Genomic DNA, 15040 nt, shown 5'->3' with positions numbered 1-15040 from the left:
TCTCCAGAAGTGAAGAAGGTCGTATTTGTTGTAACGTAAACGAGGCCTGAACCAACATGAAGAAGCCTGAGTTCCTCCGGGGGCAAAGTGAAATACCGCCATCTGCTGGACAATGTCCAACATAACAGCTGCATGGAGCAGTGAGACGTGGTGACTATCTCTCGAGAATGAAGGTTCCATGTACATTGCCCCACACACCCATCAACCATCCGTGGCAGATTAAAATAAAAATAAAACATAGTTTTCTAAAACTGATGTTTGGAGGAAAAGATCACAGATGATAGAGGACAGAAGACTATAAAGAACATGGGCAACAACAATCATACATACAGTACATACTATAAACTGTATATAGATCAGTGACGTGCAGTCAGGGTAGGCAGTGCTTACTCAAGACTGAATTGAAATGAATGAAAAATTCATTTTGATTATTTGTTTTAATTATAATGTATTTCTCAATTTCCGGTAGCTCACAGTACCTATAGGTTTGAAAGTATCAGCATTTTGTGCTTTTCATAGCCCAAATGCCTCAACGCTGATATTTACTGGTATGGCAGAGAGTCACTCACTCCTGCACTGTCTTACAGTGAAGGCAACACCCTCTCCTGAATGAGGATTGTTGATTGCTAGTGTTGATTGCCAGCTCGGATCAATGTAGTGCTGAATTCTGGAGCAGCTTGTGGCCTTATCGAGTAAACGTACCCTGTGAATGTTGCTTTTCACCGATGCTTTCTCAGATGCAAACACACAGTCCTTCACGAGGCCTGCCTGCCAGGAAACTGATACGGTAATAACAAATTTAACAGTCTCATATTAGGCGGTCACAAAACATTGTGAGGTCTCCGGTGGCTGCCAAGCTGGTTATCTTATCAGGCAGATGCCTACTAATTTAATCCTCTGATATTTACAGACAAATGTGTTCACACGTTTATCCACAATCTTTCAAGCTCTTGGAGTCTGTGAAGTTCAGTGCATTCTCCACAGTATTTCATCAGCATAGTACACTCTTATCAAGCTTTTCAAGTCTTGATAAACAAGTTAAAAGGGTAAAATGCTTCTAAAGTGTATCGGCTGAAACAACATGATCAGATGGCCAGCAGCAGCAAGGGCTGCCTGGGGGAAATATATATATATATATATATATATATTATATATATATATATATATATATATATATATATATATATATATATCTTGTGTCAAACTGTTACAGTTTTTTTGTCTCACTGTTTGAAATCCTCCTTTATAGCTACATTCTGCCCCTATTTCTTAATATTACTGTCCAGCGTGCAGAACTACTCTGATTTTATTTCCCCCTTTTGTCAGTCCAGCACTCAATCAATCCCACCAGACGACAAGGTTAATTTTTAATGGGCGGGTGAAATAAAGGGTGACCGTTCAGCAGTTTCTCAAAAGTGTCTTTAATGTTCCTACAAGTGATGGATGGCTTTTGGAAAGGTGCCTTACCTTGTTTGTTTGTTTTTTATGGATTTCTGACTTTCATAGGGTTGTGTGATAATATTCTGCAAGCACATGTAAGAAAAGAAATTACATAAAAGAAAGAAGTGGACAGAGCCGAGGACGAGGAGGTGTTGACAGGATCAGGTCAGGACTGGGGACATCAGAGGGACAGACCTTATTGAATGGTGATGGAGGACGTGCAGGAATGACGACCCAGGAGACACAAGGCTCTGGAAGAAGATGATCTGCTGTGACAATCTCTCACAGGACAATGCTGAAGGAAGCAAAAGGAGAAGTTTGACCAAAGCAAATATATCCATCAACATCAAAATACATAAAACCGACATGATGGAACAAAAAATAGAATGTTAGTGTATTTTTGCGTAGTAGCAATAGGTTACGTGACACTGTTTTGGTCTGCAATTGTGTTTACAGCACTCCTTCAAAAATAAAATGCTGTATTATGGGATTATGATTATCCGGACACAAATGTCTAATGTTTTAAAATACATCCTTTTTTGCATTTACTACAACATTATACATGAAGACAGAACAGGTGCGAGCCAGTGTAATTAATTAGTATAATAGAATAATATCGACAAGCAGAATAAAGCACAGATCATAGTTTTTAACTAAAAGAGTCAGTTTCCACAGTATTCCTTTACTGTCTCCTTTTGAAGTGTGAAAATCTGAGTCTCCATCATATGAATCAAGTTTCTGTTTAGCTTCAGTGTGGATGTATTTGGTTATTGCCTTTTTACTTCTAACTATCCTCAAAGATAGGTTTCTCTTTTACATAGACCTTCAGGAAGTTTTCCAAGTTACATTGAGACAAAAAAGAAGTAAAAGTCCAGTGTCCAGTTCTGATTTAGATAATAAAGTGAATTCTGATTCTCTGATTCTATATATGCAAGGTTTATGATATTAATTTTCCACTTTCTTCTAGAATTCAATTTTTTTTTAAATGTGGAAAAGCCCAAAACATATTAGTTTTTATTTAATTCATAGACAGAAATAAAATACAAATAAACAATGAAAGACAATCCAAAACAAAGTTTTCCAAAAATATGAATGAACTTGTGTAATCTGCACCCTTTGTAACAAACTATTTATAATAAGAGTAACAACAAGTCTGAGAGACCAATGTGCAAATGTGAAAGAAGTCTGGAGTGGAGCCTCCAGCGGGGCGGTGTGAGATTCCAACCCGCAGGATGGACGCCTTCCTCGGCCTATAGCGGGCGGTTCTCCCGGATCAGCCACGAAGGAGGAGCTTAAAAAAAAAAAAAAAAAAAGTTTGGAGCAACTTCACATTTCCGCATAACAATAGAAAAACAAAGTCTCAAGTCACGAGGAAGCAGCAGCAGCGGGTTAAAACATAAATATCGACGCTTTCACTTTACGCTGCGTTGACAGTAAAAGACTTTCGGTCACGTGGTGTGAAGTTTCCTGCCGTAAGGTGCAGCTTCTTCTCCGGGAAACATCCCCGCTTCTCACTGGAGGGATCCTAACTGGGAGAATAAGAGTAATAATAAAAAAAATAATAAAGGCTCACACACATGTTGAGTCTGAAGCTGAAGTTTGACCTGCACAGAGATGTGGAGTCCGACATCCTCAGGAAGGAGGCGTCCGTCTGCAGAGTCCAAGGTGAGGCGCTGCGTTGGTCATAATAGACGAAACTTAATGTACCAGGTTGAAGTGGGAGCTAGGTTCATTGTTGACATAGCTATTCGCTGGAAACGACCGGAACAAATCCAGAAAGAAAGTTAGTTTTAAGTTAAATTTAGTTTGATTTGAGATAAATCAGCGTTACTGTCATTGTGCGTGTTGGACACCAGATGGCGCCATTTCACCACGCACGTTTCTATTAAATAAATAAAGTAAACACTCGAAAACATCCCTCTTACATTATATGAACATGTTTTTTTTAAACTATGGATGAATAAATAAATTAAATTTTTAATCCTAAAAATAGGTAATAGTACAAATTAATTTCCCATGTAATTAGACAACATATATTAAATAGACTGAATTACATAAAGTAAGACAAATTACAATCAATGGTATAGTTAGGTTGAAAGCATCCCTCCAGTAACACCATACTTTCACCACTTTCACCGTCAACTCCATTATTGTGCAGACAATGCAACCAATATTTCTCAGCATTATGTGATATGTTTTTTCTCTCCAGATTCAAACCAAATGATTAGTCTGCACCAATGGACACAAGGTTGTTGATTATAGGCATCATGTTCAGTCCGTTCAGGATGAGCGGTGGCAGGGACACAAAAAAAGAAAAGAAAAAAACTTGTCAGGTTACAGGCGGTTGAGCTGATAAGTGCTGTGCGTCCCTCATAGTGATGCTGTGTCTGCAGATTACTCTGGAGCAGTGGACACTCGCATCCTGAACATAGAGAGAGAAGGGGGCATCCTCTACTCCTGGAAGGTAAGTCCACGGTGAATGCACTGCATATTAAGTGCTGCTTATGCCAAACAACACGGTGATTAAGCAAAGGGGAAGCGATTGTCCTAATTCATATTAATCTAGTGCTCATACAAGTTTATCAGTTTGCTTTATATATATATATATATATATATATATGATTATCTCACATTTCATCTCAGTTTTTCGATAAGTCTTATGTTTTCTTCACGACATCGAGCAAAGTGTTTTTGCTGAAAGAGGTTCACACTGTGAGAAATATTCAGTGTCAGCTCGTCCCCGTCCTTAATTGAAACTGCACTGAGCCAGATATTCAGATCCTGGATGCTGCCATCGTGTCTCCACCACTTATCATCCAATTTTTTTTTTTTTTGTTAACGTATTTCTATTCCTCGGTGGGAAAACTTTAAATGGATTTGAGTCTGACTGACACTGTAGAAATAAATCGCCTTGAATTCTTTCAAACTGAATCCTATCACATGAAAGATTCGATATTATTTGGACTCCTCTGTAATTCAGATTGATATATTTGGCGAGTTTTTGGAAATCTTGGGTCTCCTTTCTTGCTTTTTAAAATAAAATACTGCGTCTCCAGCCACACTCCGCTGCACAACATGCATTTTTAATGACAGACTCTCTGAAGAGTGTGTGGTTTTCAGAGGTTAAAGACAGTGTGCAGCCTGCAAAGGAAAAATAATCTCTTTTTTTTTTTACTGCAAGATTCACAGTTTTATGCATGCTTCACTGTGCCTTGAGTTTTGGCGCAGACTTCCTTTTATTTCAAATATTCTGAACCCAGAAATGTGGGGGAGTGCTGGTTTGTAAATGGGTGCAGGTTGGATGGGAATCATAACGACGTCCAGAATGGCTTTGAATACACTGGTGTGGCACTTGTCGGGAATTTGGCCCGCTCACTCTGGGCAGATTAAGATTATCTCCATAAGCAATTTGATGGGTGTGGTGACATGAGGACTCATTCTGTCCTGACAGGGAGCGACAGGCACCACCAGAATTGGGAGATATGACTCCATCACCAGGCAAAACAAGGTATTTCCCATTTCTCCGTCGCATAATGTGCATGTTTGTAGCCATGCAAATTCATTCATATGGACGTTGTGTCTTTGTGCGTGCGTGTGCGTGTGTTTGCCTCCAGCTCCTCTACACATTTGACAAGCAGGTGTGTGTCAGCAGCTGTTCCCTGAACAAGGAGGAGACGCTGTTAGGTGAGATTCTGCAATGTACAGATAATGGAGATCATCAGCAGCAGCGGCGCTCGTTTAACAAGGTTAACCAGGTTTTCATGTTTTTGGAAAGCAGCTCGTAGACGTAGTTAGAAAGAGGCAGATAGATTCAGTCACGTGACATGTTTGCATTTCCCCCCCCCCCCCTCCCCGCACTCAGCTGTCAGCTTGGCTCAAAACACCAGAGGAGAGGAGCGGCTCAAACCAAGTAACACGCCGAGATCTTCCACTTCCTCTTTCTTACATTTAACCCCTTGAAATAAACCAAATGTACGTTTGTCTCCGTAGTATCAAAGTGTCTGACTCTCCTGATTGAGATCCATCCCATTAACAACACTAAAGTCCTCAAAGCGGTGGACTGCAGAGTCAAAGTGCAGGTAGAGTGATGTGTGTGTGTGTGTGTGTGTGTGTGTGTGTGTGTGTGTTTGTGTTGCTTTGGCCAGTTTCATTCAGGTTTTACTGCAACCAGGAGCTGACGCTGCAGTTATGCAGCATTCGACCCGAGAGTGCCAGGCAGGCACTGCATCTGTTTTACAGGCTCGCTCCAGCGTCGTCTGGCCTCCCGATGCCATTCTGTCACTTAAGTTTCAGTCCCTCTATCCCTTTTCCAAGCATTTAAAAAAAAAAAAAAGTTTCCCCTGATATCAGCAGAGTATAAGTGTGAGTTATCAAACGTGAAGAATCTGCAGAATAGTACTGCCATATGATACTATAAACCATACGTTTAGTTTCTCTGTTGTTTTTTTGTTTCCCCCCCCCCCCAGTTCCTCCACCAAGACAATAACAAATCAGTGCTGGAGAGCCATCTGCTGCTGTTGACTGAAGACGGATGTAAGTCTCTGTCCGGCATCTGATAATGTGTATAAATCTGCCACAAGATGAAAACACTTTTTTTTTTTAGTTCCTCTCTCTAAATTTGGAAAGAGAAACTGTTTTCCCTGGTTACACCGACTGGGGCTGCCATTGTGTAATTACCCGTCTGTGTGTTTCAGATGTGGATCTATACCATGTGCTGCTGACCAAACAGGAGGGTTATAGAGTAGTAAGTTACACACTTCGTACTTCAGTCAGCTCTTTTTTTTTTTTTTTTTCCCCTTTTCTGAAGGCAGTCTGTGGATTGTTGCCTCAGCTAAGCCGTAAATTGCATGCAGGACTTTGTGTTTGCAGCGTTCTGTGAGGATATAAAGATATAAATTCAATCCAAGAGGGCAGAAATTTAGTAATTAATAAGTAAAACAGTAGGGATGTATTTACATAAGCCCAGTGCAAGGAATATATAATATCCCCCTGTTATTCTCGAGACATAAACTCCCCCATACTTGTCTCGTGCTCCTCGGGAGCTTTACATTAAGAATTCAGTGTGTGTGCAGAGCTGAATACAAATATGTGTGTGTGTATATGTGTGTGTGAACTAGGTGATGGCACATCCTGACCGTTTGTCCAAAACGGCCGAGAGGATAGTGGACGATCTCTGCTGGGTTCAGTGGGACGGACACACACAAAGGCTGTACTATATCACAAACAAGGTGACGCTTTACACACACACACACATACACACACACGCAATCTTTAAACGCGAGTCTTTTTACAGCCCAGGGACCAGTTTTATTTCGGCAAACATCAAATTCTTTACGTTCTTTCACAGGACAAGCTCTTGCTGCGTTGTGTTCAATTTTACCCGGCCCATCACTGCGAAACTGTGGTATGTTATCTCCCAGTCCGTATAAAAATTTTTTTCCTCCATTTCATTGCTTCACTTTTCAGTAAAATACATGTGTCTTCCTCGTTTTGGTACTCTTCTTCAACAGTTGGAACTCTCACTAGAGTTACCTGCCAATCCTTTCCACGCAGTCAAGTAAGGCAGCCGCCATTAGGACAGAATAATAGAAAACAAATACAGGCATAAGTGAGACACAAAAATAACTTGCTACTCTTTAATAATGAAATTATGTGTATCTTGCAAACAGGTTTGTAAATCTGGGTTTTGACCATTATCACATCGAAAGAGCAGAGAAAGAAGTTGTAAGGATGCAAGTCTTTACTAGCAGAATAGGTAACACACACACGCACACACAGACACACACACACACACACACACGTTCAACATCTGTACATAAATTGCTGTTGGACGAACATGACTAACTGCGCATTTGTATTTTTGCATTTGTCTTTGTGAAAACAAGAAAGTAAGTTGCTACTCCTTTCACGGTCATCAGTGTGTAATTATGCAGCAACGACATCAGAATGTCATGATTCAAACTGTAATTCCATCTGAAATTAAAAGTATGAGCCGTGAGTTTTGTTTGGCAACAGATCAAGAATCCATCCTCTAAACAAAGATTGTTTTTCGAGGTGATTTATTTCAGACAACGATCTGTCATCTTCTTATTTCCCACACAAATATAAAGCCGCTTCATTTGAGGTTTAAAGTTCCATTTTGTCGCATGTAAATGTATCTTTCATCAATTGACCTTAATGAGGGTAGACATTTAAAGTTTGCACACAAATTCAGGTATAACGGGATTTATTATTAATTTTTCCTTCATGCACTTTCTGACTTTCGATCTAATGAAGATTCGGACCTCTAATGAGGTACGAACGGTTTGATTCATTCATTCATCAGGCACCGTATCAATTCACCGTCACTGATTGCTTTGTCGGCGCCTGCCACAACTGATTTAATCTCTGGTGTTAAGCGCTGCTGTGGACGGACATGATCCATTATCTGTCTTTCAGGAAGCATGTGTGTGTGCTACAGCCAGCCTGTCAAAGACGAGCAGGAACTGATCTACACTGTGGTTTTAGTCCACAAAGGTGTGTGTGTGCTGCATTATCCCCTAATCTCTCCACACTCTTTATAAATGGCCGTCCCTGTCACGGTTACCGTTTTTACCTTGAACCCGCGGTGACAAATTCAGTCCTCCCTTTCTGCAGACTGCAGCAAGAAGTTCAGAGTGTCGCTGGGTGGCGACGAGCCGCTGCAGAAAGCCTCGCTGCTCCATCCACTATTCATCCCTATAGGTCAGTGCACACGCCGTAGCGTAATGCCGGCATACACAGACATCAGGGCCGTAATAAATTCCTGCCGAGTATGACTGAACCTTTGCTTTCAGAAAACAGAAGCATGGCCACAGAAATACGAGTGAATAACTCACTTTTTGTGTGTGTGTGTGTGCCTGTACACTGTGTTACGTTATAGGCTACTATGTGGTGGTGTATCTGCAGGGATGTTTCCTCCACTGTATCAACACCAGGCAGCAAGAGATGCTCTGTCATTCCCTATTCCTGTCTGGTGAGACAAGTTTGGAGCAAATTTAAGCCTGGCGATAGCTGCTAAAGCACCTTATCTTTTCTTTACAGTGCATGCTTGTTTTTTTTTTTTTGAGGTTCTTTTTCTTCCTGCAGTGGTTTCTAAACTTGTATAATGTAGTTGTCATAAATATTTTACTGTCAGAAAGAGAAAGTATTCTTTTCTTCCTCTGGGTGTGTGTCTCAACACTGTTAAGGTCACGACGTCAGTCAGGACCTGCATGGTCGGTCAGATATGGTGACGGTGCTGTATGCAGAGAAGGAGGCAGCCGGCTGCGTGTTGGACCTGACCAGTGGGACGATCCACACCGCTGAGCTCAGCTCTGCCTACCTGCTGCAGATACTGCAATCAAAGACAAGTTTGAGGTAAACTTTCTGCGGGAACGAAGCACGTATGTGTGTTATTACTGAGGTGATGTATGTATACGGCGTATGTGGGTGTGTATAGGCGACGAGGACGATCGGGGGAAAAATAGGTTGGTTGGAAGCAGACAGGTGAAAAAACGAAAAAAATAAAATAAAATACAAGCATACACCTACAGAGTCTTTGGGAAGTAAATTTAGCCTTAACTTGAATCTTTTGCCAGCAGACACCTTTGTGTTGGACCACAGAGCTCAATAAAAAAAGAAGCCATTGCTGCATCTTTTTCTCCCCCATTTGTCACTCTGACAATCTTTCAATCACCTTTTGAAACCTAAATCCACTTTTTATGAAAAAAAAAAAAGAAAAGAAAAAGGCCCATACATCACAATATAATACCCGACTGTTGGCGAGCTGCTCTGCTCTGTTTATGTGGGCGTAAAAGATGTGTTTGTTATAATGTCACCCGCCCTCCGTTCAAGGTGCCCCGGCAGCTGGACTGACCCTCAGCGCCTGGCCGCCCTCCACTGCCTGCTGGTTTACATGGGAAATGACCCAAACCTGGAGCTGAAGGTGCAGATGCAGACAGAAAAACAGTGACCTTTAAAGGAAATTTTACCGAGGCAGTAAAGTTCTGGTGTCAGATTTCCACCCGAAGAAGACATAATGCATCACCTGCTCTTATGTATTGTAAGCATTCTTGCCCTCACTGCGAGATGATTCCCAGTTCAAGAGAACAATTGGCGACTCTAAATTGGGAGGAAACGAATAAGCACTCCGCAGAACTCTTTAAGCGTTTCTTTTCTGATGCGGTAGATGTCAACTGTGAGTTGGAAGCCCGCGCAGGAGGCGATGAGAACGAAAGAAAATGCGGCGATAAAATCAGGGAGAAGACATGCGGAAGATCAAAACAGTGGGACGGAAAGAAAGAGGGACGGGTATTTGGATTAGGCAGCAGGTCTGACCATGACTCAACCACATAAATTCCGGTGCTCCATCTGCTCTAATAGATTGTCATAAATTAGATTCCTCCGAGGGTTGAATGAGTCACCAGCTTCATCGTGTTATTCACAGGAGTTTATAACCTGAAGCTTCATCCCCGCTTCGCGCCGCGCTCTTCTCTCCGAACTCAAATTGACTTGTGGCGAAGACGCGTTTGTTCAAAGGGTGGAAAAATTGGCGGCGGGGAAAAGGAGTTTGCGCTCAAGACGGCTGCGAAACGCTCCGGGTTGAGGGTCTGTCATTTAGGGCGTCATTTATTTTTCATGCGACTGTAACACAAACTTCACACACCAAAGCTAGGTCATCCCGAAAAACACTCATCCTGAACTCGAGCTGTTGTAATATTAAAGGAGATTTCAAAGCCAACTCCATAATAACGTGTTCACAAGTTCAACCCTCTCCGACGTTTGTTGGAGACATTTGAAACGTTCGCCGTGCTCCATGGAGGAATAAAACCCCAAAGCTGAAGTAAGTTTGCAGAGTGTGTGTAGGCCACATTCTAAAGACACCAAGTAAACAAGTGAGCAGGAAGGCTGTCGACCCAATGCGGAGCTCCCAATCTAACACCTGTGTGTTTCCATTACGAGTCCAGATTGTTGAGTGGCTGTGTGACAACGTGAACACCTTCGAGACCTTCGATCAGATCCAGGAGTTCATTTTAGGTCAGTGGCAATTGGAACACGGACGCACCAGTCTATTGCTCTGGCTTTCTTTCTTTTTTTTTTCTTTCTTTCTTTTGCCTTTTCATGCCTCTTGCTTTTCCGTGGCCACCGCTCACATCTCGTCCACACTCAGCTGAAGCCTTTAATCAACTCCGGTTCTTCAAATGTCCTTCCTAACGTGACATAGACGTGGTTATTCTGGGACCGTAGAGAGTAGAGCATTGTTACGGTCTATATATGGTGAAGTCCGAGCCAAGGCGCACCACATTCCCATGTCCCTACATGGCTGCGTGGCATAGTTTTAAACGAACGAGGAACAATGTGCGGCGCTGCCCTCACAGTTAAGCAAACATCGCCCCGACAGTAAATGATTGCATTAGACTCTGGCGCACCTGCCTGCATAAATTAGCATTTTGTATGCGTTGCGATGAGCACTTCAGCTTGCTTTTAGAGTGTATATTAACACAGAGGTTACTGCAGACTACAGTGCTGACCTAATAAATGATGCATTAGAATGCTGTGATGGTAATAATAGCGGCGGGACATGAGCTCAGTGCTTCATCTTGTCTTGTGGGTATGTTTGGATTAAAAAAATAAATAAAAAATTCCACATACATATCTTTAAAACTTAAAAAGTAAAAGTCCTGCCTGTGCGGCGTTTGACTGTTTTTCTGTCTCGCAGCCTCTTTGTACCGAATCAGCTTTGAAAAGTCTCTCGGCTTGGATGAAGTCCTCCCGTACTCCTCTGTGTTCGAGAAACAGGTACTTTTTTTTTACACGCACCACTATAAAAGGTATAGGGGAGTATTGATATGAATGTAGAAGAGGACTTAAAAGCGCTTTAAGTCGTGCACACATGCAGTGGCACATTTTGATGTCTGGTCTTTGGGTTCCAGGAGCTCCCAGCGAGCTTGTTGGAGGTCCCAGGTGTGGTTTGTACCAGCGAGTCGCATATTGAACTTGCCTTCAAAGGCAAGGTAAGTTGGGCCCCGATCTCAACATTTTAATACATTCATTACACTTTTAAGTGCTCTTGGGTTGTTACTGAACATGTGTGATTTATCTTAACTGCAGCAGCAAAGAGCCCAACGGTTTATGAAACTTGGCCGCCATAAAACAAAACTAAACAAAATGACCCCCAACTACTTTCATTAAGATATGACACTTTTATTGTGATTTTGTTTTGTGTCTGCTCGTCCATGGTTTCCACTGCTATGTCCCCCCTGTGTTGTTTTTGTCCTTGCATTGTCACCCTGGCATTGTTTTTTGTTTGTGTGTGTTTGTTTGTGTGCAGGCCAGGAGTCTCCAGGGCTTCTGGTCGGAGCTGCAGTGGAACACAGAGAGGGCAAAATATCTGGACGCCGTTCCCAATCCCAGATTCAGGAACTCGCCCGTCGAGGCCGATTGGAGCAAGGCGGTGAGTGAACACGTGAGAAAAGTGTTAAAACGCCGCCGTTTGTGAAAAACTGAAAATGTGAGCTCGCCACAGCATACCCGGGGGGGGTTGTCAGGCAGTCGGAGTGTATTTCCATCCCTCCTGTGATGGTGTTGCTTGTTTCAGAGATCCAAGGCGAGACCCTCCAGCCAACAATTGGAGGAGAACACAAAGAAGTAGGTCCGCCTCCCGGCACACACATCCAACACTGTTTTCAAGCTGAGCCCAGGCAGAGGATGTCTGCAGCACTGTGCCGCCACCGTTTGTGAGAATCGCACCATGATATTAATCAGTCGGTAGTGATCAATTCTCAACCTCACGACACTCGGTTGTCATTAAAAGGTCATCGTGTCGAAGCTGTTGGGAGGTAAAAACTACGTCACAACTTCCTATGGTGGTAAATTACGGTTCCTGAAACAATATTAACTTGTAGATTGGTAGAGTTCATGACTCCTAATCATTCCATGTGGCTTCACTTAATAATTTAATTCTTTTAATTTCTCATGAGCATGCAATTTGTGCATCTGGCTGGGTAATTTCAGATATGGCCAGAAACATAAGTAGGTAGATATTATTTGAGATAGAATTATCTTGAAATCTCAGGGTGACATGGATAAGAGAAAATAAGACGCCCAACAATATTCTAATGTGAATATTTGCATAAAGATAGACACTATGGCATTTCAGAAAACCTCTTCTGTGCTACGAGAAAGGCATGTTTTTAAGGATTTTCTTCAACTGTGACTCAAAGTGAAACTTTAAGAATGTAGTTTCCCTTCTGCGAAAGTCACAAAGAAAACAACTCTTTAGTGGACTGGACTGTTGAGAGATTGGGTTTTTCTTCTGTCGTCATCCTGATTAAATCAGTAATATTAGTTTAGAATTTCTTGCACTGGCCTTGTAGGTTTTGTTCTCACATTATGGGATTGTTATGGGAAGTTGCAACTTTAGACATTTGGCATTTGGGTTGAGTTGAGTTTTTTTTGTTGTTGTTTTTTTCCCCAGGCCACCATATTGGCCTAATGTATTGAAGGCGTTCAATGCACAGTGTAATCCCTCTCTGCTGTGCTCTAGGGCAACAGCGGAGAACGATGAGGGGGAGAAAAAAAAACCCAAACATTTCCAGTCTTTGGCTTTAATAGAAAGACTATTTCACTGCAGTCTTTTTTTTTTGTAGAGTTTAATTAAGACACTTTCTTTTGAGGCTCGATAAGTACGAATCTTGCGAGTATGACAGTTGAGCAGGATTGTGGATGAAGAAGTTAAACTATAAAACGCCAACTTCAAAGAAAGAAAAAAAAAAAAAACCCAGGCTTGTTCTTTGTGTTGATGACCGTGTCCATGTCGCAGCTCAGCTCCATTGCTCTGAAATTAATTTCTCCCTGCTTCACTTTAGATATTCCCCATCTCCGCAAACTCCCGCAGCTTTAAAAAATGCATGATGTGGCAGCGCACTCTCTAAATATCACATATCTGCTTCAATTAAAACACGTTAAAAAGCGACATTATAACTAAAGGCCCTCATGAGCTCAGGATGAAGTGACTTGATGAGGACACATATTTGTATGCGCCACTGATGGAACGCCTGCTCTGAATTACAATACGAGCCTGTCCTGTTCGTGCCACGGATCAAACCAATGAGCCTTTTGGTTCATAATTAGCTTTTCTTCCTCCAGGCCAAACAGCAGAACCTGCTTACCAACTTTTTTTTTTTTTTCTTTTATAGTGTTAATATATTTTTGCTGCGGACTGCAGCGTTATACTGCCTCAGCTTACAGACTAAAGAGCAAGACTGTTATTATGATGTTGGCTTGAGGGATTGTTTTCACACAAAAGTTGTTTTTATTTTTTTCCCCTCTCCTGCAGAGTTCTATCAATGGTGGACACCTGGAGTCTCGGTAAGCACACTTTACGTGCACAAAGTCACATACATACAGTACATAGAATTTGAATGCCATAAATAATTAATCTTGGTTTACAAATGTTACTGTGAGAGTATTTGGGTTTGCTTTCTCTGCATTCTTTCATTGCCTGCTGGAGAATTTGGCTGAACAAAAACCAACACGCTAATTTATCACAGAGAGAGCGAGAGAGAGGGACTGAGAGAGAGAGAGAGAGAGAGAGAGAGAGAGTGGAAGAGGAGAGGTCATGAATTCTACAATTACGTAACAGCGGCTAGTTTGATACTTGAGGAGTCGGGTACGCGTCTCCACTGTTATTTCTCATCGCTCCTGCGCAGCTGTTTTGCGTCTCGCACAACAGGGACTTTCCCTCGCCTCAATTTATGTTCATGCCTGACGTCATTCACTCCCGATCGCCCTCAGACTCACACAAAACTCCCCTCTAATGCACAGAGTCGTACGGCGTTATCTTTGTGGGGCCTTCTGGGAGATTTCTTTGCTGTTATGGAATGCAGAATGGAGGCTGTTTCCCAAGAGAGTTTGAAGTTTCCAAGATGGCTGCATGCAGACATGTTGACAAGAACAGCGTTTTAATATTGATGTAAGACATTTAAAAAGGCGGTTTAGTGACCTATTGGTGACATTTTTGTAATGTTCTTCGATAGCTGTTGATTGGCTCCAGCAGAAGACAGATCCATGGAATTCGCCCGATAGTTGATTTTGCGAAACTCGCAAGCACATTAGTTGGTCTCATCTTGTCACAATCTCACTGAAAAGCATTCAGCTTAGTGTCTGAGCAATCATAATTACAAGAGTGGATTACTTTGAGTGGCAAACACTCGTACAGAGACTGTGGCGGTTTGTTCGGTTGCGCCTGGGGAGGAGCTATTTATATCTGTAACATCAAAACCTCCGGTACGGGGTGTGTAAGCCAAAAAACAAAACATGTGGGACGTTTGTCAAGGCGAGTAATAATTCATCTAAATGCGATGCACTTATATGAGCAACTGGCATAAAGAAAAAAAATAAATAAGTGGACGCAGACACACAAACTCTCTCTTTCATGCACACACACACAAACACAGCAGGCTCACAAACCCCTAAGGTTCAGGATTTTTTTTTTTTGAAGTAAAAACTCACCAAAAGAACATATTAAAGTCTTAGAGTTGCTTTTTAAAAAAGCCATAAACAAGTAAAAAAAAATTTGATTTCTTCTTTCCCCACCGAT

At 41.9% G+C, this 15040-nt stretch overlaps 1 protein-coding gene across 1 annotated transcript in view; it reads left to right on the top strand.

The window, feature by feature from the left end:
- The first annotated feature begins 2810 nt into the window (after positions 1-2810).
- The window catches only part of gsap (gamma-secretase activating protein), a 29794-nt gene continuing 17564 nt past the window's right edge, over positions 2811-15040 (top strand). Inside the window, exons 1-23 of the mRNA XM_080518072.1 lie at positions 2811-3105; positions 3834-3904; positions 4892-4948; positions 5055-5124; positions 5303-5350; positions 5431-5519; positions 5907-5973; positions 6135-6184; positions 6558-6668; positions 6788-6844; positions 6951-6997; positions 7110-7195; positions 7879-7956; positions 8077-8163; positions 8342-8434; positions 8649-8817; positions 9295-9385; positions 10407-10476; positions 11159-11238; positions 11373-11453; positions 11771-11893; positions 12038-12087; positions 13778-13809. Of these exons, the coding sequence (XP_080374198.1) occupies positions 3018-3105; positions 3834-3904; positions 4892-4948; positions 5055-5124; positions 5303-5350; positions 5431-5519; positions 5907-5973; positions 6135-6184; positions 6558-6668; positions 6788-6844; positions 6951-6997; positions 7110-7195; positions 7879-7956; positions 8077-8163; positions 8342-8434; positions 8649-8817; positions 9295-9385; positions 10407-10476; positions 11159-11238; positions 11373-11453; positions 11771-11893; positions 12038-12087; positions 13778-13809 (1795 nt within the window). The 5' untranslated portion in view covers positions 2811-3017. The remainder of the gene's footprint in view (positions 3106-3833; positions 3905-4891; positions 4949-5054; positions 5125-5302; positions 5351-5430; positions 5520-5906; positions 5974-6134; positions 6185-6557; positions 6669-6787; positions 6845-6950; positions 6998-7109; positions 7196-7878; positions 7957-8076; positions 8164-8341; positions 8435-8648; positions 8818-9294; positions 9386-10406; positions 10477-11158; positions 11239-11372; positions 11454-11770; positions 11894-12037; positions 12088-13777; positions 13810-15040) is intronic.

Source organism: Blennius ocellaris, assembly GCF_963422515.1.
Source record: "Blennius ocellaris genome assembly, chromosome: 22".
Lineage (NCBI taxonomy): Eukaryota > Metazoa > Chordata > Actinopteri > Blenniiformes > Blenniidae > Blennius > Blennius ocellaris.
Note: the sequence above shows the minus strand (reverse complement) of the source record. Positions and strands in the feature narration are given on the sequence as shown.